This window comes from Peromyscus californicus, unplaced genomic scaffold (assembly GCF_007827085.1).
Source record: "Peromyscus californicus insignis strain IS unplaced genomic scaffold, ASM782708v3 Scaffold_4__1_contigs__length_199733344, whole genome shotgun sequence".
Classification (NCBI taxonomy): domain Eukaryota; kingdom Metazoa; phylum Chordata; class Mammalia; order Rodentia; family Cricetidae; genus Peromyscus; species Peromyscus californicus.
This window is the reverse complement of record NW_026294562.1, coordinates 73065900-73092987: the sequence shown is the minus strand read 5'-3', so window position 1 is coordinate 73092987 and position 27088 is coordinate 73065900. Positions and strand designations below refer to the sequence as shown.

Below are 27088 nucleotides of genomic sequence, written 5' to 3'. Positions count from 1 at the left end.
GGTCTTGGGAGGCTCCTCCTCATCTAGGCCAGGTCTAATACCTGCTTCAAGAAGCCTACTGTACCTTCAGGGACTGGGGAGATGATAGCTCAGTAAAGTGCTAACCTTGCAAGCATGATTTGATTCCTCAGAACTCACATTAAAAAATAAAAATAAAAATAAAAAAGCCAGTTGTGGTGGGCGGCAAAGACCGATCCATCTGCAGGGCCTGCTAGCCAGCCAGCTTAGCCTATATAGTGAGTTACAGGTCAGTGAGAGACCCTCTCACTAAAACCAAGGTGGACAATGCCTGAGGAAAAACTGAGGTCACCCTCTAGCCACCACACAAATGCAAACATACATGTGCTTACACGCTTACACACACACACACACACACACACACACACACACACACACACACACAGAGCACACTTGCTATTCATCCATTCAGTGAATACACACACACACGGGTTACAACCTGTAGGAAGTCCCTATAGTTAAAAATGCCAGCAGGCTGTTATCATAACCCCCTAGATGGTGGGGATAAGGCCTCCAACACCAAACGACAGGCAACAGGCCCAGGAATCTCGCAGTGCCTAAAGCAGCTACAGTCTGAGGGCCTGCATGCAATGAACCAGGGTAATTGGCAGGTGTTCCTGAGGCCGAACTACATTCCAGAGGCGAGCCTGCTCGGACTTCACGTTGCCTGTGGCTCTTCAGAGCTGCATCTGGAACAAGCTTGCCTCTCTGACACCGAGATAAATATTCAATAAATGGCATACACTCAAGTAGAGATATTTGCCCTCTAATTCCCTTCAGGGGCAGATCGATGCCCAAATCCTATGTGACATTTTCCTTGCTCAGAGCAGGCCCTCCCTCCTCCGTTTGGTAAGTACCTTCTGAATAAAAGGATAGTTTTAAAGTAGCCTGGCTACAAAAGGCAAGGTTAAGAGTTAGCCCTGGAGGGCAGGCTGCCTCCGGCTTCTCGGACTCCAGACCTTCGAGGGGGTATTGTTCAGCTAGTTTATTTAAAGGGCTTGGCCTTTCTTTTCCCAGCAGGACCCTAGTTACAACACCATTCAGAGGCTGCAGATGTGTCCCCAGGACCAGTCCCCTCCGCAGCATCCCAGCCAATTGCAAATGAAGGGCCAGCAGCTGGAGACTGAGAAACAGATGGCCTTCCTGCTTGGGATGGGTTTGATCCTGTTGCTGGAGCTCAGCTAGCTCAGGCCTGCATGGAAGCCGGAGGAAACTCCCTGGCTGGAGGAGCGGTCAGTAAGCAGCTGGACAGCAATGACCTCGCCCAAAGTTGCTCTCAGGAGAGGGCAGGGATCATCCTGGAGCTGGGGGAGATACCATTCCAGCTGGGTTAATACCGCAGGGCCGAGAAAGGCAGGCCAGGGCTGTAAGAATCACTTTTCCGCAGTGTTTTGCAGGGAAAAGCAAGGCTCTGGGGATGCTATCGAGGAGGCCTGAAACCCACATTTGCTTGGAAGTTCCTAATGAAAATGGCACCACCACGGTTAACCTTTCTCTCCTGCCTTACAGACCTCAGATTTGCCTGGAGGGGAGGCTTTCAGAAAGCAAACAAATCTGAAGAGTGGCTACCTTCAGACTTCACCACTGAGTCCAGAAGACCCGGGCAAGGCGCCCGGACATTGTGGCTTCCTGAGGACAAGGTGTGTCACTATGCCAGGCAAGGAAGGAGCCGTCACTACTCTGCCCACGACCAGCAGGGCTTTCCTGGCCTCTCGGCTCTTGCCATTTCCTGACCTCCATGATGATTGGACAAGAAACCAGAGAGATGAAGTGTCAGGAAAGAGACACCAAGGAGCAGAGCAAAATAACCCAGCCGCAGCATGGCGCGGCCTCCTCAGACTGGCCACCCCTTCAAGGGTGAACACCTTCCTACAACCAAGATGAGATGGGAAGTGGGCATATTGGTGTGCCCTGTAATCCCAGCATTCGGGAGGTGGAGACAGGAGAATCAGAAGTTCAAGGGCAGTCTCAGCTACACAGCTCAAGGCCAGCCTGGGCTACATGAGACCCTGGCTCAACCAATTAACCAATAAATTGGGAAACTGACTCGAAGGTTATTAATTACCCTGAGACTGGAAAAGCACATCTAGAGCATCTTCTCTCTGCTGGCTTGGGAAGTGGTCATTGTCCCCAAGGACTGTAGTTCTGAGGGAAAGCTGCCTTGCTTCCTTCTTATAACCGTGGCCATGCCTCACCTCATGCCTGCAGCCTCTGAGCATCCCCACTCACTGTACAAGCCACCTCTACAAAAACCTGTATCCTGGCCGGTGCCACTCACCTCTACACCTGGCTAGGACCTGAGTGCACTTTTTTTTTTTTAAGCCACCAAAGTGAACTTTGCTGGCTTTAAAAACAGGCTTCATTTCCTGGCTTCTTCTGCCCCTAGGAACACCCTTCTTTGGCCAAAGTTGGAGGAGGAGTGGGTGTCTTGGCTTCCAGCCTTTAGTTCTTGAATTTTTTTTTTCTTTTTTTCCTTGGGGAGAGGGGAGGAGACAGAGGGTGGGCAGAAGGGTGGCGAGTCCCTAATCTCTGGGGAGGAGTGACATTGAAAGGGCCCCCACACCTATCATTTCCATAGCCACGGGCTGAAGGAGTCCTGGGTAATCCTGTACAGGTGGCCTTTGACTTCCCACCTGGTTGCAAAGCAGAAATACCAAAAGAAAAGCCAGAAATGCTATCAGGATAGCAACCCAATCAAGCGAAGGTTTCGCAGGATCTGAGGCAGACCACCAGGGTGTAAGGGGCAAAGAAGATCTTGAGTGACCTACGAACAAATGGGCAAGACCAGGACAGTCCTTCCTGTCCCAAGCGCCTGTCCAGTGACTCAGCATAAGTCACCATCCAGGACTCTGTGCAGTCTCCCCACAGCAGCAGAGGGCGGACTTCTTACCTACATATCACCGGAGGCCATTATAGAGAAATCAAGGGTGGGAAAATGTATTGCCCGAAACTCTTCTTTAAATGACTTAAGGAAGGGATGTGGGTCCTTGAGGAAGATCAGCCAGCCTGTCCTTTGAAGTTTTACATTCAAATTAGGGGTAAGGAAAAAGCAAGAGGGGTGCTCAGCACTCCACCAAATATCCTCTTGCTGAGGAAGGAGGAATCAGCTGTGGAATCCATCTTCCACCAATAAATTCACCTAGAGGCTAGGTGTATGCTGTGAAGTTGTCCAGCGATCCCAGCATTGCCAAGAACTGCTGGGATTTTATTCATGAAATGGGATCCCTGGGGTCTGCTTGTTTAGTGGAAAGGGACAAGATGTCGACATACCTAGTACATCTGAGACACCACAGGCACTTAATAAGTGCCTGCTCTCCCATCATCGCCACCTTCACCATCATTATCACAAGGAACGGTGAGAAGAGTATGACCTCATCCACCCTCACGGTAGCCATCACTATCCCAAGAAGGGAGCTGAAGGACATGATCTCACCCTGAACCTGTGCTCTCATCAACCCCTCCTAGAGGAGCCATGCAAATGAACACTCAGCTCTTCCACGCAGACTGGAAGGCCAGTACCTAGCAACCCTAGCAGGCTGATGGAGAAAGACATTATAGGAGAAGACGGCAATTGGCAATCTCCACCTGCTCTAGGGGCAGGTCCCTCACTGGCAGGACAGAGCAGAGCACATTACAGCACATCCAACCAAGCCCATAACAACCTCTCCACCATCCTTCATCGGGCCTACATTGATCCTTTAGAAACCTCAGGCAGAAGACTCTCTTGCCAAAACACAGCCATACCTCATAATGTGTGTTCTCACTATGTACTGTGAGGCTATAATTGACTTTCTTAATAAAGAAAAGAAAATGCCGACCTCGAACACTTGGAAGCAGCAGAAGGGTCACATGTCTAAACTCCGGATGGGGAGGGGCTTGCAAAAGTCCACGGGGGCAAAGGGAGTGGGATAAAGGAAGGTCTGATGTTCCTTTCTATTTAAATATCTGTACATTCACCATTTATCATTATAGATTACAAGGCAAGCATATTATCAGGTCTTTGAAATATGGGTTTTATTTGCTTTGACGAGGGTGTGGGATGGGAAGAAATCAGCATTTGCCAAGCACCTGCACTGAGCCAGGAACTCCAGTCCAGTTTGTATTCAATCTGCACAATTTAGAGAGATATTATCTTGGTGTTTCAGAAGGGTTATCTCACTTGGCTGAGGTCAAGTAGATAGTAGAGACATTCAAACTCAGCTCCCAAGGGCAATTTCCTCTGAGAATATACCTCCAGGAAGCACATCGCACACTATTCAAACCAACTCCACTTGCTTCTATTTAAAATTTTAAGAGTCAAATGTTGACTTGGTCTTTAATCTGAACATTTCTCCATATAGGTCATATATTCAGCAGTGTGCCCGCTACAACTCGCTAAACAACAGTCTTAGTGGAAATCCAAAGGGTTGGGGCGAAGCAGGAAAGAGGCGCCTTGAAGCAAGCCACATGACTTTAGTTAGGGCTAGCCAACTGTCAACTCTCAATGTGAACTTGAAGGGTGTCCAAAGAGAATAAACTTTAGGAAGATCTCCAGTTGCAAAGATCTCTAGTTTCGATCGGTAACAAACACACCAAGTTGGCCATTTTCAGTGTCTGGATACCTTTAAAACTTGGTCACATATGGGGAAAAAAAAGTGTTTGTAAACTATCAGGTGTAACAACACCCTACTGTATAATAAAAGAGAAATTCCAGGGTTAGGAAACAATCATGGAATTTATGAGTTTATTTAGCTAGCACTCAGGATTGAGATGTTTCAGGAAAGGTGCTATATAAATAACAGAAATAAACATGCCTGCCTGGTTCTCACTCCTGAATCTATCAGCATTCTCCTTATGAGCTACTTTTAACATCCTCATAAAACATGCTCACCAGAATCTGAAATTCTCTGTGTACGCATTCTGTCCAGAAATTACTTGGGAGTCATTATTCTTTAGTTGGACGAGAATTTAAAGGAGAGGGTATGTTGGGGCTGGAGAGATAGCCCAGGGGTGGGAGCACTGGCTGCTCTTTCAGAGGACCTGGGTTCAATTCCCAGCACCCACATGGCAGTTCACACCTATCCGTAACTCCAGTTTCACACCAATGCATATAAAATAAAAGTTAAATAAATTATTTTTTAAAAAAAAAGAGAGAGAGAGAGAGAAAGGGTCTGTGACGTTTTAGCTCCCTGACTTGGTCCAGTCAAAAGCAAGCAGTGGATTTTCTTTTATTCTCATGATGTAAAAAAGTCCACAAAGGGCACCTTTACTTATGGCGGGCGGCCTCAAGCAAATGAGCAGCACATTCCACATTTCATCACAGGACTGGAGACTTGGCTCGGTGGTGAAGACCACCGGCTCTATTTTCAGGACCCACATGGCAGCTCATGACCATCTGTAACTCTAGTTCCAGGGGACTGGAAGCCCTCTTCTAGCCTCTACAGGCACCAGACACATACATGGTGCATATGCGTACATTCAGGCAAAACACTTACACACATAAAAAGAAATACACTATAAAAAAAAAAAAGAATAGTGCAAATTTTCCAAAATTACTGAAAACTGAGACAGGCTCTTCAAGGATGACAGACAGCTGGGTATGGAAGTTGAGGCAGGAGGATTGATAGTTCTAGACCAATGTGGGCTACAGGGCAAATTCCAGGCCAGTCTGGGTTACATAGCGAGACCCTCTCTCAAAAACAAACCACCAGCACAAAAGAATGATCACAGTTTATCCTGATGGTTAAATACACTTTTGCAAAAATACAGCTCCAAGCTTTCACCAATTTTGGGGGGTGCGGGGGAGGGGGGGTGCATGTTGGTTTTTTGATACAGGGTTTCTCTGTGTAGTCCTAGCTTTCCTGGAACTCACTCTGTAGACCAGGCTGGCCTCAGAACTCAGAGATCTGCCCGCCTCTGCCTCCCAAGTGAGTTAAAGGCTACCACCACCCGGCTCACCAATTATATATTAGGACAAGACTACCACTAAACACCATTGGCCACCATGCACGAGACTGCCATCTTGGATTTTTCTATCATTCTCTACAAAGCAATCATGACAGTAAGAGCAAGGGAAACACGTGTAAAAAGGGCGTGTGCAGGTAGCAGTAAAGTCAGAGGCATCCGATCCCCCTGGAGCTGGAGATAAAGACAATTATGAGCAGCTCCCTGTGGGTGTTGGGGACCCAACACCCATCCTCTGCAAAAGCAGGAAGTACTCTCTAATCACAGAGCCATCATCCCAGCCCCTTCAGGGACATTTCTGCACAGGAAACCCATAATTATCTGTAAAATAGCCTGCAGCACTCCCCTTCCCCAAAATAATTCCTGGGCTGCTGAGCAAGCCAAGACACCTTGCTGGATCAGACTTCCCAGGGATTCGATCAGAAATAGAAAAGTAAGGCAGACCCTGATGAACGGGACTTGGCTGTCCTTTAACAACCACCCTGACTGTGTAAGTAGCTTAACAGTGTGCAAGTGTGAGGGCTACTGAATGTCCAGGGCTACTGCATACACTCCACAGAGAATGTGAACATTAAACATCCCCTTCCTGTTTAAACACTACCCCAGTATTTCATAACCATGTAATTATTCATTAAATCTGTTATTGGAAACATTTCATACTGGAATGCTTGGTTATTTGAATTCTCACCATCAACAGAAAAAAACAAACAAGCAAAACCAACTTTGAAAGACCTTGGAGCAGAAGAGATGGCTCAGTGGTTATGAGCATAGGCCACCCTTGCCGAGGACTCCCATTCACTTCCAGACCCAACTCCAGGGCATCCAAAACCTCCGGCCTCCATGGGCACCTGCACTCATGCACAACTACCCACCCAGAAATACACATACCTACACCCAACTCCAAATAATTCAAAATAAATCTTAACAACAACAAAAGCAACAATGAAAGGTCTTTAGTGCTGGCTGGGGGGGGGGGGCTTTATTTTCTTTAAGCAATCTTTTAACTGACTAAAATAAATAGGCAACACAGACAGACAGACAGACAGACAGACACACACACACACACACACACACACACACACACACACACACATACACACGGGAGGGGGGCGGGGAACGTGAGCGCCTTGCTCTACTTGGATCAGCGGAAGCCAGCAAGAAACAGTTAGACAGATGCCAACTTTCTCGGCTTGCCAGATTTTTGCTCTAGAAGGAATATTAAACACAGTTCTTTGTCCATGAATTGTGAAATACGTTATATACTAATGAAGAATGTGTACTCCATTGTATGTTTAACAGCATGCGCCTGCTTTTGGTTTAATTGACCAAGAATAAGCCCTTGTTCCTCAGCAAAGTATCAAGTTACAGTCAACTGTTAAATATTCACACTCATACTGAGGAACAAAAGTGCAGATAATAGGAAACACAAGACTTATTTTAAATCATCCACTTGCACCATGCAGATATCTCTTTTCTCCTCTTTGAACCGGCCATTAAATGTGGAGGGTTGAGACCACAGCACGTGGCCTACTCTCTGGCAAAGGACTTAAACTACCCTGGGAAAGTCTGGCTTAAGGCGGTCTCCATGCAGACCTCACACTCAAAGTCTCTGCTCACCTGAATCCTGGGCAGCCTCGCCCTCACCCCTACACCCTAGAAGACTGCTTTCACCCCTACCACCCTAGAAGACTGCCCTCGACTCTATACCCAAGAAGACTGCCCAAAAACTAGTGGTTTCTTTCAAAGGCATGCAAATTACCTTCCCCCAGGTTGTCACTTTGCAGAATTTCACTTTGCAGAGGTTGGGAAAGTAATTAAGGGTTTGGGGTTAGAAAAGCCCTTTTATTCTAGCTCCTGCTGGGCTGGGGTAAACAGATTCCCTTAATGTCAACAATTACTTAATTAACCAGAGCAGGTGACAATGTCAGGAGAACCTGAAGATAAGACATGGACTGGCAGTCATCAAGCTTGACTCCAGTGGGACCATTCAAATATGAATCAACAGAACAGTTCTTAGCATCAGGACCAGCCCTCCCCAGTCAGCAACTGTTGACACTGTTGTCCTTTGTCATGAGAGACCAGTTGGATACAACCATTTCTAGTCTGAGACACTGAGTAAAATCGTATAGAGATTACTTTCTTCTTAGGTCAACTGACTTTGACCCAAGCCTGCTGCTGCCACTTGAGAAAGTGTCCCGAGACACACGGGACAGGACAGGATGGGGGATGATGACATACATTACATGATTAAATATACTACAGAGAACTACATGACTGGACAGAACACTTCCCTAAAGGGTCAAAAAAAGAGGGACTCCTTAGTAGGGGAGCACAGGCTCTTTCTGGGAACCTCTTGATTACATACCTCTCTGGCCCAACAGACATTATCTAAACTGAGCTTCCAAATTAGCAAACCAAAGTCTTGCATGGTAAAGCTTCAGCTGATCAAAGGCAAGCCTAGTGTTGGCTAGCTAAAGTTCTCGTGGCACTAAATAAGACAGCTGGGGACACACACACACACACACACACTTCATTTGGGGTGGGGAGACACCAGAGCCTTTAGCATGGAGCGGCATCTCTCACTTGATTATCTTCTAATCACCAGGACACCCATGGCAACGTTGATCTAACAGACAAGGAGAAAGTGCGAATCCTGCAGGGATCCCTCCCAGGGCAACCTCCATCTCAAACAGAGATTGCTCGCTGCTGTGAGAACTGGCACCACCTTGTCCCAGCTTGCTGGCAATGGTGGTAGCCAGAGCCACCATCAATGCCATCAACGCCAGAAGCTATGCTTTCTCTCTTTCTGTCCAGATCACTGATGAAACATACACCTCCTGAGGGAGTAGCCAGAGGCCTCTGGGGATGTTACTGTTCAATGACTATTGATAAAGAGCTTCTCCAAACTCATCATCTCGAACCCTCTGTAGTAGAAGGGGAAACTGAGACCCTCAGGTTTCTCTGCTTTACCCCAGCCTGTGCTGGTGAAGCTCCACACCTTCAAGCACTTTTTTTCTCTTCTTTTTTCTTTTTCTTAGCATCTCCCAACTCTGGATGTGATTCGAAATTCATGCAAACTCTGAATCTAGGGCAGTGTACCCAAGGGCATTGGCAGCGGCGTGTGACCTACAACTTCTGGGACTTCGTGGCCTTCCTCCCTAGCCCTACATGCATCTACAGGTCCCCAGGTGGTGGGATCTGCTTTCAACAATGCTCACATTGTTGGATATCAGTTCTTACACAAAGAGCCATTTGGGGGACTCCATCTCACTGTTCTTCCTTCCTCTCCCCCACCTGTCTTCTCCCTGACGTACACACATCTTGCAGCCTTCCTTAGGTAATTAGAAGCAGCCCAGGAAACCCTCCAAGACCATTTTAGACTAGACACAGAAATCAACTCATAGCAACACTGCCCCGAGAGTCCAAATGAAAAATGACAATTCCTTCCTCACTTGGGCTGTTTCTGAAGCCCGCACTGTAGGAAATCCCAGCCCAGCTTCCTGAGTTTGTGCTGAGCCACACACTCCAGGGAAAACCAGCAATTAGGGGAACATCCATTTTAATTATTAGCAAAATTAAAGAAGTACAGACCAGACTTTGAGCAACCCAATCCCTTCCCCTCACATTAAGCCCTTTGAAAACAGGTCACTGTTGCAAATTACCCTCTCCCCGATGTCACAGGATAAGTCACAAAGAGGTGGTGGTTCCAAAAATGGGTCTGAGGCTGCATGTTGAACAAGCCTTACACACCAGCTCCAACTGTATTTCCTTCCCAAAGTCAGGACAGGTGCCACAATGTCTCACCTGGTAATTTGTAACATTTCCAGGCATCTGTGAGGCCCAACATCCCCCAGGCTCATTCACACAAAGCCAGTGAGAGTGCCTGGGTAGATCTGACTGGAGACCCATCTCTCCAGCCCACCTCTCGGATGAGTATATAGTCCTCCTTGTGGACAGACATCCTTGGGGGTTCTGTCCACCCTTCCTCCCTGGAGAAACACACTGCTCCTCAGGACCCTGATTCGGGGTGCATAACCACAGCAGCTCAGTTGACCTGCCAGCACTCAGGACCGTGACGGACTCCAAAGCCCAGCCGGCACCAGGTGGGCCTCAGCAAACACGTTCATTAAGTGGCGATGAGAGCTAGGATCTGCGGCGTCACGCTCGGATTACCACTCAAAAAATAACTCGCCTACCAATATTCCCTCCCGATGACAGATTTCCATGCTGCACCAAGCAGAGAGGCTTGGCTATCGACCACGTCTCTGAAGGACCTGGGAGAAGGACCAGATCTTTGCCCAGCTCAGTATTTCAGCATGGCCTCCTCACAACTAGCTTTCCACAACTAGCTTCAGAACCTTCTTTTAAACAATGCAAAGAAAACATCAGCTTTTGGAGGCTGCCTATTTCCGTTAGCCAAAAACCAGCGACTCAAGGCTCTCCCTCCATCCCGAAAGCAGCTGCAGAAGGCCACAGATGACGGTCATTTTGCTAAAACACATCCCCTCCAGAGTGCTGCAAGGTATTGGCTGAAAAAGAGCTCCAGGCTGCCTCCCTCACCCAGCACAGAGAACAGAGCAAACTAAACCACTCCGCTCCTACCTAGGAGCCAAGACCCTCCTTTCTAAGATCTGCTGTGGAAGATGTAGAGAAAGATCACCCTTCTCAGGCACCTGACTAAAAAAAAAAAAAAAAATTCCTTTCCTTTAATGACCACTTCCCCAAGACATGTCCCCACAACAACTTGGTACCTTAAAAATGGCATGCAAGAACTTACCTTCTGGTTCTAACGTAGTATCCTCAACTAAACTGAAGGAGGGCCGGGCCAGGGACAAGGTTGCCATGGTGACCAAGACCAGGCAGATGAAGTGCCCCCAGCTGACCATGGTCACAGTGCCAATCCCTGGTCCTCTTCCATATCTCCATGTGGACGGCAATCCCATCTGCACACTTCCTCAAGGACCATGGGCTGCCTGCAATGCCTTCAGCCCACGGTGGGGCTCAGGAGCCAGAGCGCTGTGGCGTGGCTGTGTTCAGGCGGCGGCGGCTGCTGCTGCTGCTGCTGCTGCTGCTGCTGCTGCTGCTGCTGTTGCTGTTGCTGCCGCCACTGAAAGAGATTCAGCCAGTTAGTACAGTCTTTTCTCGTGCCAACTCGCTTAAACCCAGATGGGATAAAATCGTTTGTCAGCTGTGATCAGACACATTCTTTTTCATTATCGACAAAAGCCTTCCATCCTCACCTCAGTGTCCCAGGTGTTTCCAGAATGGTCCACAAGCTGGAGTAGGCTAATCTTTTATAAAGCTTACTTTTAGGAGACACCAAGATGAACCATAGCTGTAGGACCCAGCCACTCAGCTACACACACAGAGTGTGCCCTTCCATCCACTATCAAAGCTACCAGGTTGCAGAAGCAACCTGACCTTCCTCCCTCTCAAGGGCAACTGAAAAAAAAAAAAAAACGAGTTTAAAACGCTGGGCTTGGCACAAGCAGCCTCATTAACTTTTCTTATTCCAGCTGGCCTTTAAGAGGCTGACAGGAGGAGGGTCTGCTCCGAGAACCACATTTCAGCTGGGCTGGAGCTGAGCGGCGTGTCCTCCCCCCTCCCCCCCCACCCCACCCCTTCAGTGTAATTCCCGGGAAGAAAGGAGACCAACAGAATCAAAGAATCCCAGGAAGGCTACAAAAAATTCCCACCAGTTTACACTTGTCAGGATTCATTTTCAAACGCAGGCCTGTATTTGAGTCTCTCGCCAAGTAACCACTTACAAAGAGTGAGTTTGATCCAAACGGGGGATTCAAAGCCTGAATTCCCTTCCACTTACTACCAGGCAGTTTTGTACAGGCATACTAACTAAATGTCTTCAACCTGCGTCAAGGGGGTTAAGATACAGAGCAGACACAAACCTTGATGAATAATGCAGGAGTTTATTACTAATGGTGATGATACCTGTAAGCTGTCCTGGTATGTGATTGGCCTGGGGGCTTTCAATATGCCAACCTATTGGCTAAACTTCCAAAGTATCAGTTACAAGGGGGCACTCAACTTACTCGATCCAAAGCAGAGAGAATTTCCCAAGAAAGCTTACCACTGAACAAATAACTTTAAATTTGTTCAGTGTCCTCAGTGACTAAGCCTTGAGTCAGAATGCACAAGTTTCAGTGACTCTGCAGAAGACAGTTGCAGGGAAGGACTGGACAAAACCCTGGGCGCTGGATTCGGTGAAGCACGCTTTATGAGACTGGGGTTGGCTGAGAGTTCCAATGCCAAAGAAAAAAGTCTAATCCTGCGCTTTTGATGCTTTCAATTATGACATAGGATTCCAACATTGACAGAACCTCCCTGAACAGGCCCTGTCCTAAAATCTGTTCCTTTTACTCTTCACTGGGAACTCAAAGGAGTATAGGCGGAAAGAGGAGGCATCCTCTCCAAACCGGGAATAAGAAGCTTGTTTTGGTTTTGGTTTTTAAGCACAGGTAAAATGGTATCGCTAACAACAAAAGCCAGGAAAGTGTGTGTGTGTGTGTGTGTGTGTGTGTGTGTGTGTGTGTGTGTGTGTGTGTTTAGGTGCTCAGCATTTTTTAAGATGCCTTAAAGGATTTTTCTCCCCAACTCTTTTTCTTCTTAAAGTCAAGAGTCCCAAAAGATAATTCCCTATTTCTACATACCTGTCAGAGCAAAGTCCACAAACATTCTCATTGATTTACTAAGAACTTCCAGAATTCAGAGAAATTCTCCACCTCTCAAGCACTTTACAAACAATCTCAGATCCTAGTCGGTCTTGCCGCTTCCCCACAACCCCTACCCAGGAATGCCTCTGCTGGAGCAGGAAGATGGCCAGTGCCCCGGGCTGACTCAACTTGAACGTTGGTTCTTCTCAGGCCCAGGCCCCACAGCAGCCACCTCCTCAAACCTCTGTAAGGCGAGAAGGAAGGCAGCAGGTCTGCGCAGCAACTCACCGGAGTGGACAAAAGTGCTGAGCGACCTCCTAGGCAGGATAATTAGGTCCCAAGGCTCGGTGTTGGGAACACAGGCCCAGCATGCTGCTGGCGGCCACAATCCCAGCTTCCTGCCTTCAATACCATAATCCTTCCTGGAGGCTGAGCCCCAGTGAAAGCCCCAGCGTGTTTATTTTTCCCCCTGAAAGGGAACTCTCTTCTCAGCCTACTAGGGAGGAGTCCTCACCCTCGCTCTGTCGGGTGGCTCTTCACGGCCACCCGCCCCTTAGGGTCACCTCTGCGCAAGTCTGCCTCCCAAGACAGGCAAAGTGACCGGCAGAAAGGGCCTGTCTGGGGAGCTTGAGCAGTGCTATACAACTTTGCACACTCTTCTCCATCCTCAAGAAAGCAGGCTAATTGAGGGCCAACGGGGGGGGGGGGGGGGGCTGCTACCTTAAAGGGGCTCTCAGTCCCAGGATGCCTAAGCAGGCTGAGCAATTGGCATTTTGTTCCCAAGTGGATTTCTCATGGCAGGAGTCAACACTACCAGGCTAATACTAAATGTAGACCTCAGTCCTGGCTCAAGGCTTCCTTACTTCACGCCGTGGCTGAACAGGGAAGGGAGCTGTCACGGGCTGGGGGAGGGGAGCCTTAAACACAACGAAATCCCCAAAATGCAAGCTGCCGTAAGACCACAATCCCCTGCCCTCCTGTTTCATTGGGTACTTTGAGCAGCTTGGGGTGCACATCACCACCCCACTTCATTGTAGTATTTCTTTCATTTGTCAGCCTGAAATATCCAGTTTTGTCCTTCTTCTTGGGGCGCTAAAGAGCTCTGAGAAATCTGCATTTTAATTGACATTCCAACGAGAGGGAGAGGGGCGCCTGATTGCTTTTCTATTCAAACTAAACAGGCTTTTCAGATGAAAATGAGTCGAGGCTGGTGGAAGATTTACAGGGATTTGGGACGCCTGGGACAATAGAGTTTTAAATGTTGATAGCATTTCACACCAAACACATAATGGGTGCCCTGAGTTTTAAAGCAAGTCTGCCTTTAAGGGTAGGTTTTATTGAACTGGGGGGGTGAGGAAAGAAGGTCTTGGGAAGTTTGCAGGGGCGCGGAGGAGGCTCCGCGCCTGGGGCCGGCCTCCCGAGCCTGCTCCCTGGCTGCGACGGTGGAAGCCAGCGCCACGCAGGGCCCTCGGCGGATTCCCCCGCGCTGAAAGAATGAGCGCGCAAGTTAGAACTCGCCTGCGCTTTCGACATCTCGGCGCGGCTGCGGTCGGAGCAGCTAGGAGAACTAGGAAAAGTCGGTCCAGTTCGCCCCCTAGCCCCAGGCGCGCGGCGATCCCTCCTGCGCCAACCGCTGTGGCGGGCGAGAGACGCCCGGCACTGGAATCCGGGACCCGAGCCACTGCCTCCCGAAAGGTGCCACCCGGGCATCTCCATCCCTTGAGGGATGTCGCCGGACACACTCCAGCAGTTTCTTCCCAGGAAAGAACCTCTCCCAACGGCCTGTATAGTACCGGGTTGGAGCTCCCAGAGCCCAGGCACCCCGAAGATGCCCTTCCCGAGCCCCCGCCTTTGGGCTGTGCCACTGGCAGGCGGCCCCATGGCGCGCCGGCTCTGAGCTCAGAGGAACGCGCCCAGTCGGCAGGATTGCCCGCCGGAGTCTGACAGGGTGCCGGCGGCAGACACAGATGTCAGCATCTGGATGGAGGTGCTGAAAGAACTCCCCCAAAGCCAGCCGTCCACATGCATTCGCTCTCCCACCACCAATCCAGCCAGAGACCGACAGGGCGCGCCCCCAAATCGTTTCCCCAGCGCCCTCCTCCTAAGGATCCTGCGCCCCGGGTCCTCCTACGGCGCCCACTTTCCCGGCTGGCGAAGCTCCCGGAGGCGTTCGGCACGGCGATTACCTTGAACGGCAGCGCTCCTCCGCGCTCGGTGCTGTGCTGGAGCCCGGAGTGGGTCGGGATGGAGCAGACGATGAGCTCGGAGGAAAACTCCAAAAAGAAAAGGATCCCTTGGTTTGCAGCCGGCGCCAAGGTTCCGAGGCTTCACGCACGCCCCGGATCGCAGAACAGCGAGGACATGACGCCAGCGCTGCCCTCGGATCTGGGCAGCGAGAAGAAAGGACTGGGGTTTGGCGTTGCCTACTCCAAACTTTGCTGGCGAGTGGCGAACACTCGCAGCACGCAGGAACGCTGAGGCCCGGGGACTCACGCCCGGCCCCCGCCAGCCCGGAGAGCAGTCGCCACGCCGGGCCAGGGACGCGCAGGCAGCCCCGGCGCCGGAGCTCGTGCGGCCGCGCACCCGATCGTTCGTGCGCCCGTTCCGCGCCCGCCGCCGCCGCTCGCCTCTCCCGGCGCTCTCCCCGCGCCGCCCGCGCCGCCGCCGCAGCCTCCTCGGGAGGGTCACGCCCCCCGCTGAAACCCGAGCCGTTTCCTGGACGGCGGCGCCCGCTCTGCCAATCAGCGCCGCGCGCTGGGGCAGTCCCGAGCCCCGCGCCGCTCCCGACGCCTAGCCGCCGCAAAGAGACACCCGCCCAGGAGGCTAGGGCCCCTGCCGCGTTGCCCTTAGGGGTGCGAGGATGATCTCTCAGAACCTGACTAGTGATCCATCGGATCGTACGCCCTGGGTCGCCGCTGTCCCCTTCCCTAGCCAGCTTCGGTGTACGAAGTGGATGGGTTACATTGTTTCGTGTCAAGTTAGGAAACAAGTAACAGAAGGCTGTGCACCTTCACACATCTGAGAATATGTCTGCAGGTTACTGGGGCTGGACATTCACGCCACGGAGCTTTGAGGGTGGAAGCAACTAATATTCGTGGGAGATGTTAGCGTTATCTTGTCCTTCTGGACAATAGAAGGGAGTGGGGGGGCGTGTCTTTGGGAAGTCCTCTTTTAGGAAGGGGACTTGTGACTAGGTAACTGTACTTAATTCGCACATTTGCCTTCCGAGCAACTTACCCAGATTCTGAGAAGGAAACTGGAGAGCAGGGAGGTTAACACAGCTGGCTGTTGTTAATGTGGCTGTCTTCGAAAAAGCCAAAATCTCCAACAGAAAATACCTCGCTTAATAGTATCAATGTAGATTAGCATAAAGAAATCCAAAGGAGATTTGGCTGGAGAGACGTCTTGGCAGTTTAGAATGCTTCCTGCTCTTCCAGAGTGCCAGAATCCAGTTTCCAGCATTCTCTCAGGCCCTCACAACAGCCTGTAACTCCAGCTACAAGGGTATCCAAAGCCTCTGGCCTCTTTAGGAAACTGCACTCATGAGCACATACCCCACACAAAGAAACAGACACATTAAAAAAATAATAAAATAAAACTAAATCTTTAAAAGAAAAAAAAGGAGACTGGAGAGACAGCTCAGTGGTTAAGAGCACTGCCTGTTTGTTCTTCTAGAGACTCTAGTTCAATTCCCAGCACCCACAAGCTGGCTGACAACAACCTCTAACTCCAGTTCCAGGGGTTGGAAGCCCTCTTCTGGCCTCTGCGGGTACTGCATGCGTGGTGTGCAGACAGACATGCAGGCTACATCCATACCCATCAAATAAAATGAAGATAGATAGATAGATAGATAGATAGATAGATAGATAGATAGATAGATAGATAGATAGATAGATAGATAGATAGGAGAGAGAGAGAGAGAGAGAGAGAGAGAGAGAGAGAGAGAGAGAGGAAATCCAAGAGTCTAGAGGGCTTGGAGATGTTGAAGAGTGGTAGATCACTTGCCGAGCATGTACAAGGACCTGTGTTTGATCTCCAGCCCAAAAAGAAAAAGAGAGAAAGGAACTTACATACTCAATTCTATCAAAAAGAGTCATCTGAACTTGAGCAAATTGGATTCTTCTCTCTGAATCTATGTTCTTCAGTTGCAAAGCAGGATTCCTTTACTAAATGTCAGGCCAGGCTGTAAATGATTGGCATCTCCCATTGTCTCTTCCACTAGGCTATCTTGGGATCATTTATCTTTCAATATACCCTCTCACTCATCCAACCCTTGAGCAACTGTTTTTAAATTCAAGACCATATAAATTGTAATCCTAGCACTCAGGAGTGTGAAGCAGGAGGATTGCCATGAGTTTGGGGCCAACTTGGTCCACACAGTAAGTTTGAAGCCAGGCTGGTCTACTGAGCTACATTTTGTCTAAATAAATAACTTAAAGTCATAATTATTGAGCCAAATATAGTACCACAGGACTGTATTCCCAGAACTCTTGAGATCCTGACTCAAAAAGGCCACTAAGTTCAAAAGGACTCCTTCTGGCACCTGAAGACAGACAGAGCCAGATAGTAAAGCCCACCTGTGACAGCAGGTTTGGAAGGAAGTGGCACCTAACACTTGGACTTTATACCATTGACACACATGGATTCCTCAGGCCCTGCTTGACTAGATCATTTTTATTCACAGAATAGCCTGGGAAACTTCTATGCAAATCACTGAAAAGCTAGGAGAAACAAATCCATTTTCTATGCCCCAGGCAAATAGCTATGAAATTATAGTTTGGAAATTCAACAAAAATAGCAACCCAATCCCCAAACAAAATAATCTGTCTATATGTTTAGTGGGGAGGGATATGTTTTGGATGAGTCCTCTGGCCTGGATCAGAACACCTCAGCCAGGTGACACTGGGCTATTCACTGCAGCGCCCACGTGTGTTATTCTCTGACCTGGAATCACAAACACGAGGCCGTGGTCCCGCTCCATGCCAGTACTTCTGTGTTCCCTACTGATGGGAAACTCCGTGTCTCAGGGCACAGAGAGCCCTTTCCCATTCTGCAGCGGGTCCACCAGCCATTGAAAATGAGGTTAGCACATTCTCACATAAATTAATGGCCCAGGAAGCCGCTGTCCCTGTCCCCCATTCATCCATAGCTTTATGGATGCTGAATGGGAGGGAAGCCTTCCGCTGAAAACAAAAACACCTTCTTTAACGTCAGAGGCAGTGTGCAGAATTTCTTCTTTAAGGAGATGAAAAGGTAGCCATCCATCCAAAGTCCCTGATTACCAAAGAACACTCTTTTTTTTTTTTTTTTCAAGTGAGCAAAGCCTACAAATCCACAGTAGGAAATTCTTAAGTTTAAAAAAAAAAAAAAAAATTAAGTATGCTTGGAATTTTTGGAAGAAATCAATTTTGCATCATATTTAGACTTCAAGTGACCTCAAGGGTCTGGGGAAGCTTTTGCCCCAGCCAGGCTTCTGAATGAGAAAATAATCTCTTTGCAGGTTTTCTCCTCTCTCCCTTCTTCAAGTGGCTGGAACCCCTTTTGTCAATGGCCTCCCGTGAATGCTGTTACTAATAAGCCTATTAATGAGTTTCCACGGCTGAGTGTGAATAGGTAAATAAGCCCCAATCTGTTGAGGTTCTGGGGGTGAGGGCAGAAAAGGCAGCAAGAACTGAAGGTGACAGTTGGAACTGAAGGCGGCTGGGCGGCAGGTTTCAGCTGAAAGAAACCCCAGACAAGGCCACATTCTCCACCCTCCACCCCCTGCGGGGCCTCCTTTCTTCCCAATTTTCCCCTTTTACAAAATGTCTTGAGTAGTCACCCTTTTCTTTCTCCCCAAAAGGCCTCAGGATGGCCCCTCCCCTCCCCCAGCTCCTCTAGTAATGATCTATCAATGGAATGAAGGAGAAACAGGGGCACCAGAACTCAGCTATCCTATACATTTCAAGAAAGAAATTGTGCGGTTAACCCCGTCGCTGGGAGAGGCGAAAAGGAAAGGCGGAAGACTCGGCCTCTCTCTGTTGAGATTCTGATGTTGCCTTTTAATAACGTGTGTTTGAATGGGTTGTGTTTCCTTCACCCTATGGAAAAGTTGGGTGAACAAAGGCTGTGTGACACTGAAGGGCTCTCCAGCCCTGCCAGTGTGGGCCAGGCTACATGCAAAATGATGGGTTTTCGTCTTCAAGTGACATCTCTATAAAGTCCAAAGCATGGCTAGAGTTCAAGCTCATGGTCCAGGACTGCAGCCGGGCAGCTTACTCCGGGATGAGAAGAGCCCACACTCTCTCTCTCTGGCTCCGCCCATCAGTTTGTGACATTTCACTAAAGCAAAAGACGTTGATCCCATATTGACACTGAATGTCATCCAGGATTCTACACTGGATGGACCTGCTTCCCTGGGCATAGGGAGTCCCTCTGGAAGCCAGACATGGCGATGTACACCTGTAATCCCAGTACTAGGGAGGTAGAGACAGGGAACCAGCAATTCAAAGACAGCCTCAGGTCGTGAGCTGGGGGCCATCCTGGGCTACATGAGACAATGGCTAAAGAAGAATAAGGTCCTCCTAGAAAGACTATCTCACTTGGATGCCAAGGGAGTGTGCTCTGTGAGGGTGGAAGGCCGTGCGGCGTTCCCCCTCTCCATAGTTAGCTCCTCCAACTATGTGAACCTGAGCCGGCCACTTCAGTCCTCGGGGTCATCTGTTTTCTCTGTCCCGAAGGAGGGGAAGTAGTGGCTCTGACGTCACTGCTGCCTCGTGGATTCCAAAAAAAACATGGATGGATGAGGATGGGACAAACACCAGGGGACTTCCAGGGGGTTCCAGAAACGTCAGCACATGGGAGAGGCCATGTGTGTTCTATGATAACCACCAACCACCCCACAGGTTACTCTCCCCACTGCCCAGGACAATCAGGGGATTGAGCCTACGATGGCTGTCCTGTCATTATTGTGCTATTACTAATAATTAGTAAGGACCTCCATTAATGCATTCCGGAGCCATCACGGCTGGTAGGCCCTCCCACCCCAGCAGAACAGCCCAATGAGAACCACCTGAGAGGTCAGCCTTGGCATGGTGGTGTCCTCGGTTGCACAGAACGTGGGTGCAGGGAGGGGAGTGAGGCACCTCAGTGCTGGTCAATACCTGCTGCTCCTGTGCAGTAGTTACTGGCGGATGTGGAAAGGACTGTATGGAGCTGGGTGGACCGCACACTAGAGGATACAGGTGGCCCTGAGGGCCACCCTGCAAGGAAAAACAGCATAAACACACAGCTCCAGCAAACCTGATATCATGTACCTCTTCTCTCTGGAGTCCACACGATGGGTGTTGTACACGCTTACACCTTTGCTGGATATTTGAATCATTTCATGATTAAAAAAAAAAAAAAACACAAGTAGAGGAAACTCCACAGGTGGACCATGTGGGCTTTCATCTCAACACTGCCCCCTTCTGCCCTGTGCCCAGTGGACAGGGATGAGTCTCTGCCATCTGCTTCCCTGAATACGAGAAGGGACCCAGTTTGGCTAGCTATGTAGCCAAAGCAGCCACATGGTCGGCTATGATGCCGTCGGTTTCTTGGTGGTTGGCAAGTGGCATGGACAGCACTAGGTCCAGGCACCCCAGGTTTGGTTTTCATCCCACTGCTGTCCAAAGGGTTGACTGTGATCCCTGTAGTGCCGTGCTCATCATTATGAGCGGAGGTGAGCCGCCGCCCCCAACCCCCACTACACGCACGCCTCCTGTCTAACCTAAAGGAGAACCTCTCTGATGATCTCCCGTGGGTCTCCTGGCCTACACCTTGAGGTCCAAAGAAGCTGAGAGGTTGTCATTTACCTGTCACTGAAGGACGTGCTGTAGTGCAGGAACTCAGCGGCTACGTGGAAGAATTGACAGCTGTCTGCGGCACTGCTGATGACCCCTGCCTCCTCACAATGAGCCTCCACCGGAAAACTCCTCTAGTCCTGGCCCATTGCTATTTAAGAGCAGTGAATGGCATGTTATTTCTTGGCTGCAAGCCTCCGGGCCCTTCCCTCGCCATCCCCACCCAAAGCACACAGGGACCACCTCCACTACAACAGTCCACCCCGCACCCCTTCGGCAGACCGCAGAGAAGTTTTGCATAGGGTTGTACCCCAGTGCTGAACAAATAGGAAGAGATTCACTATTATATCCAATTCTACCTTTAGTTCCTGCCTGCCCCACATCCCCACCTGGAGCCCTATGCTCCAATTTGGTAGCACTAGCCACATTCTGAGAGTCCCCAAGCCATGCCATTGTGAAAAAGATGTGAGAAGCTATTGCTACCATGATTCTGTGCTGGACTGTGTGGGCTAAGCCTTTGCTTACATCCTCCTCCTCCTCCTCCTCCTCCTCCTCCTCCTCCTCCTCCTCCAACCCTTCAGGAGTTCTTCCTTCCTACCCAAGCCCATCTAGCCTGCTCCCACGGCCTGGAAAGGAGCATCTTGCACTGCCAGTAGGACTCAGGGCAGTGGTTCTCAACCTTCCTAATACTTCGACCCTTTAATACAGTTCCTCATGGTGTGGTGACCCCCAACCATAAGATTATTTCATTGCTACTTCATAACTGACTTTGCTACTGTTATGAACCATAATGCAAAGATCTGTGCTTTCCGATGGTCTTAGATGACCCCTGCAAAAGGGTTGTTCTACCCCTAGGGGGTCGCGGCCCATGGGTTGAGAACCATTCCACTGCTTGGCATGGAAACAGCATAGGAGAAACCCTGGGGAGGTTTCCTTCAGCAAATACAATGTTTGCTGCTGACCCCACGAACCTGTGTCCTGCATTACCTCCCCACCCCAAGACCCCCTTGAGTCAGCCCTGGCTCTCAGAGAGACCTTCTATGGGCCTCCAGCTCCCCACACTGAAGTTCACTGTTCCCTCCAATCCTTGGAAATTCACAGCTGTGAGTACCCAATGAGAAGGGCTTGCTGAACCAAGATAGCCATGGTCCTGGGGCAAGCCCAGCAGGTCCTGGAGAAAGGAGCTGGGTGGGCAGTGCTAGGCCATCACAACTGGAAAGGCACACAGCCTCTGCCTCTCTGGGTTCACAGGGCCTGGCCTGTCGGGCGTGCTAGAGTTTGGTGAGCTGCGCTGGTAGCTAACGTGCCTGCAAATAGATTCTCACTGATTGATGGGAACTGAAACATAGCCGATTCCGGTCTCTTTGTGGGGGACCCGGGAAGCATATTTCGATGAGATTTTCCACACAGTGAGGTCCACCTGGAAACTAGGGAGAACAAGCCATTTTAGGGCAAGACTGAATGAGCTGCATGTCCCTCCCCTTGTTTGCAGTGACCCAGTTTCCACGGTGCGTGCCTCCTTTTCTGCCGATTCCTGCAGTTTCGTTATTCTATTTCTCGAGGGTGTGTGTCTATTTCGTCCAACTGTGTAAAGAAGTTGCCTTAATAAACCAAAAGGGAGGAAAATGCTGCTGCCAGGACCCTGCTAAACTCAGAGAAGGAGGCAGGGAATACAGAGCAGGATGGCGTGTAAAACCACAAACCCTGTAACCCTTTTAGGGTCCCAGAGCGCTTGTATTTTGTCCCCAGGTTGGGGAGAAAGGCCTTCAAGGAAGGGAGATTTCTTTCACAGATTTTTAAGAACAGCACTGAGCAAAAGTCGACTTCTTCTCTGAGCTGATACTCTGGGACCCAGAGGGCAGGTGGCCCCAGGTAGAGGACACTTCGGACCTCAGGCCTGAGTCTGGGGGCTCTTTGTTCCTCCGGCTCTGCACAGGGAGGTAGATGAGCAGCGGACGCTAGCGCCCCCGTGTGGCCGTGGGCGTACCTGCGGGCAGAAGAAGGAAGGGCACAGGGAGGCCCGCGCACGGGCTCTGGGTGACCTGACTGGGTGCAAGTGAAGGGTTTTCCAGGATAGCAGGAGCATAGCCATGCTCGCACTGCTCCCGGCTTCCAGTGGTCCCTGCTGTGCAGCTGATGCAGTGATTGGTGAGGAGGCGTGTCTGCAGGAAGACCCCAGGTGCTTGCCCAACCCCAGCTGAGATGGACTGTCTCAGTGTCTGGGGCTGGCATCCCGCCTGAAAGGCAAGCATCAGCAGTCCCGGGCTTCTTCTCTGTCCATAGGGTGGCTTTACCCCCTGGGAGACTGTTCTGCATGGCCTGCTTGTGACCCCATCTCTCCACCTGGACAGGCAAGGTTTCGAACAACCTCTGTAGCTTTGCCTTAAGCTAGAGTCTGCCTTCTGCCCTTAGCGTATCTGCCTGGGGGCCATCTGCACTGCAGCCTCCAGGCCTGAGAGGTTCCCGGCTCCCTACCACCGAGGCCAGTCAGTGCCTGCTCAGGGCTGTGCTCCTGTGAAAACAAACCGGGCGGAGACAAACGGTATTGCTTATCTCCTTGCTATGATCAATTACCTGAGAAAAGCAACTTAAGGAAGGAAAGGTTTCCTTCAGCTCCATCCTGTCGGGAGTGTCATGGTGGTGGGGGCTGGAGACAGCTGTGGGTTTGCTCCAGTCAGGAAGAAGAGAGCTTGATTTCTCGTTTTTTACTCGGTCCAGGATCCCCGCCCACAGAACGGTGATACTCACATGTAGGGTGTGTCTTCCTTCCTCAATTAATCCCATCTAGATATTCCCTCACAACTATGCACAAATACTTGTTTCCATGGTGATTCTAAACCCCACCAAATTAGTAGCCAAAACTGACCATTGCAATTCTGCTTTCTCTCCATCCGTCACCCTGCCCAGAAATGAGGACCACTACCTTCACTGTCCAAGAGGTCACTCTGAGTTTTGGTGGGTGCCCGTTTGCAGGATCATAACTCAGGGCTCTTACACGGGGAGGAGCTTTCTGGCAGACATTCACTGGGTGCTCACTGTCCTAACAACTCCATGGTCTTTTAGGGGTCAGCTGCTTTCAAACACAAGAACACCCCGTGAATACCTCTAGGTGATCCCTGGTAACAAGGCATGCTATGGTGTTAGAAGCCCAGCCAAGAACACTGTCATGGGGAAGGGCCTGGCTTTAGAGATGCTGCCAGTGGCTGCATCTTTGGCTGACCATAGTGGGTATGAACCTAGGATTTGGAATCTAGCCGTAATGGACTTTGTGTCTGACCCTTCTTCCCACAGACCCATGTGTAAAGTGAGGTACAAACCGCTCTGCAGGTCTCCGGGTCCTGTGTCCGTGGGTTCAAGCACTTTTTTTTTTTTAAGAGACAGGGTTTCTCTGTGTAGTCCTGGCTATCCTGGAACTCACTCTGTAGACCAGGCTGGCCTTGAACTCACAGAGATCCACCTGCCTCTGCCTCCCAGGGTGCTGGGATTAAAGGTGTACCCTATCACCACTTGGCTCTGTGTCCATAGATTCAACTAGCTGAGAAAGATATTTGGCAAAAAAAAATATATTTGCATTTACCGTGTACATATTTTGTGTGCTGGGTAATCTTCCCCAAACCATGCAGTCGAGTGACTCTTTACATCATCTCAGGTATCACAAGTAATTTAGAGGCTATTTACAGTTTACTGGAAGATGTGCAGTTTATATGCAAACATGATTATCATTACATGTAAAGGACTTGAGCAGGCACAGACTTGAGTATCTGTAGGTGGCCATGGAGCCAGCCCCTCACGGACAGAAAAGGACACGTACCACACTGACATCTACTTAACCGTCTGTAGGGACTGAAGGTGCTGGGAAAGGCCTTTGTTCACCGGAATGACTGATCTCTTTGCATCATTTCCACACCAAAGCCTCTAGGCCCACCCTCGCTGGAACCCAGTTCTAACCCTGACCTCACTTCCTGCCGCTTCCCTCTGCTGGCTGACATTAGACAAACCATGTGGCCCTCCCAAACCCCTGCATCCCTGTCTGTGAACTCTGACCCTCAGACATGACTGGCTTTGAAACTGTCTGTAGGCATTGGTTTACACCATCTAGGGCAGAATGCTCCCTCCCTGTATTTCTGCTAACAGACACTTGGCATGGCCCAGAAAGCCGCCCTATTTGTTAGCTTCTCTGAGAGCTGGAAGAGTCATCTTTATCACTTATATCCCATTTGTGCCATTCTGTAAATGGGGGGAAAGAGCCATTGTTTTCTTTATAAAAAGTCTCAGTGTGCTGAAAAGGGGTTTAGAAACCATTGTCAGCCTCATTTCCTCCAAATGAGACACCACTTCAGAACTCTGAGGAACCTGTTTGCCAAATCTGTTAAATATATATATATATATATTCTATGTTATATATACATTATAGTTATATGTATGTATATGTGTGTGTATATATACACATATATATAAAATTCCTTGTTATATCTGAATTTGAGGTAAATAGTAAACTAATTGTTTTTATTGTATTTGCCCATACAGCATCATATGAGCAATATCACATGGGATATACAAACATCAAAGCATTATTCATCATTTATTTGAAATTCTGATTTACCTGAATATCTGGTATTAAATATGGCCTCCCCGTGCTGGATAGGAGCCAGTCTTATTGGTATTCCACCTTGCTTTACTGTTGCTATGGTAAAGCACTGACCAGAAGCAACTTGGGGAAGGAAAGGCTTATTTCACCTTTTCTGTTATATAGAGTTCATCATGAAGGGGCATTAAGGCAGGTGCTCAGAGAAGGAACCTGGAGGCAGGGACCATGGAGAACGCTGCTCACTGGCTTGCTCCCAGGCTCACATTCAGCTACAAGGATGGTACCGCCCACAGTGGACTGGGTCCTCCTGCATCAGTTGGCGATTAAGAGGTGCCCCATATACATGCCCACAGGCTGATCTGATGTAGTCAATTCCCTAGTTGAGGTTCCATCTTCCAATGTGACTTTAGTTTATGTCAAGTGGACAATAAAACCAAGCAGGACACCTGGGTAGAGTGGGTGGGGCAAGCCCAAGGGAGACAGGAAGCTAAAAGCCTTCTCTTCTGGATTTACACAAGAAGCGCCTTGTAAGAACGGGAGGGTGGGCCAGAAGAAAACTCCGTAATGTCTTCCTTGGGCTTGGTTTCTGGGGCCACTGCAATAACCTGGGCTTGCTTCATAGTGACTGACGTGTGTGCTGACAGAACTGTTTGTGGCTTTGGTGGTGGCTGCCATCATATCTTTTAAACCCAAGCTTCCCGTTGAGTGAGCTACCACCCTGGGGTTGGACCTGAACCATTAGAAATGTGATAGTTGGTTGTCAACTGTGTATACAGAATGTCCATCAGATTTTGCCACCATGACGGTCACTCTGAAACCCCAACCTTAGGACACCACTTCCTCCAGGAGTCACAACAGACCCTGTATGACTCTCATGAGGAAGCCTCTGTCCATTCCTCAACATGCAGGGACCATATGCCCCAAGAATGATATACCATTGGTTCCCTGGGTTTTCTGCTAGGTTAACTGGAGACCTAGGCGGGATGGGGACCAGCCTATTACAGCACCCCTCTCAGCCTCTGTGGCTCTTGCACCCCATCAGGACAATGCTACAGGGAGCTCAGGTACAAACAGAGCCTTTGTCCTCAACGGAGCCAGCAGAGCTCCTGCTCTACACACGTCCTGCCTCTAGCTCCTTTATGTCTCAGACCTCGCCCCTGCTACTGGCTCTGGCTCTCAGAACATGCTTTCTGTTGGAACGTCTTCACTGTCGTCAGCAGTCTCTGGTGACCCCACCAGTGTTGGCCACACCCCTGACTCGTCCTTTCTACCTCTCTGCCAACTGTCTTATCCCCAGACCCATTCTATCTACTTTCAGTGTGCCAGATGCTCGCCTCCGCCACACATTGCTTAGCTCCAGACAGCTAACTCTGCCTAGGTCTGTCTAACTCTGTCTAGGTCTTTGGTTTCCGTTTGACTTGGGCTCCACGGCAGCTAGGTCATCTAGTCTCCCTACATTGTGTGCCAGTTGCAACATCTGTTCTGTAACTGTCTTACAGCCCCCTATTCTGGTGTAAGCAGTTACCATGAGAATAGAGACCAAAACCACACAAAGGGAGCCAGACAGTGTTGCATGCCGTGGGAGGCAGAGGCAGGCGGATCTCTCTGAGTTCAAGGCCAGTCTGGCCTACAAAGTGAGTTCCAGGGCAGCCAGGGCTACAAAGAGAAACTCTGTCTTGAAAAATCAAAAAGGTAAGATAGATAGATAGATAGATAGATAGATAGATAGATAGATAGATAGATAGATAGATAGATGATAGACAGAACACCACATAAAAGTGCTCTTGCAGGCCCATGGACCAGAAGTCTGGGTAGGCTCTGCTACTCAGACAATCTGGGCAAAAATCTGCCTCTACATTCACACTCTGGATCTCAGGGCTTATTTTTCACACATTCAACAGGAAGCATGTCCCAGCCCCTCCCTCCACTTTCAAAGTCAGCACAACGTCTAGTGTCTCTCGGTGCCATGTAGAACTGGCCTCATATGCTGTCACATATCTCTGCTCCAGCCAGAAAAGGTGTCCCTTTTGTTCACCTGCTTGAAGAGA

The 27088-nt window shown here is 49.6% G+C and overlaps 1 protein-coding gene across 1 annotated transcript in view; it reads right to left on the bottom strand.

Annotated features, from left to right (window-relative positions):
• The window catches only part of Fgfr2 (fibroblast growth factor receptor 2), a 107747-nt gene extending 92813 nt beyond the window's left edge, over positions 1-14934 (bottom strand). The window contains 2 exon segments of the mRNA XM_052714721.1: positions 10739-11068; positions 14819-14934. Coding sequence (XP_052570681.1) covers positions 10739-10904 — 166 coding nt within the window. The 5' untranslated portion in view covers positions 10905-11068; positions 14819-14934.
• Positions 14935-27088: the final 12154 nt, after the last annotated feature.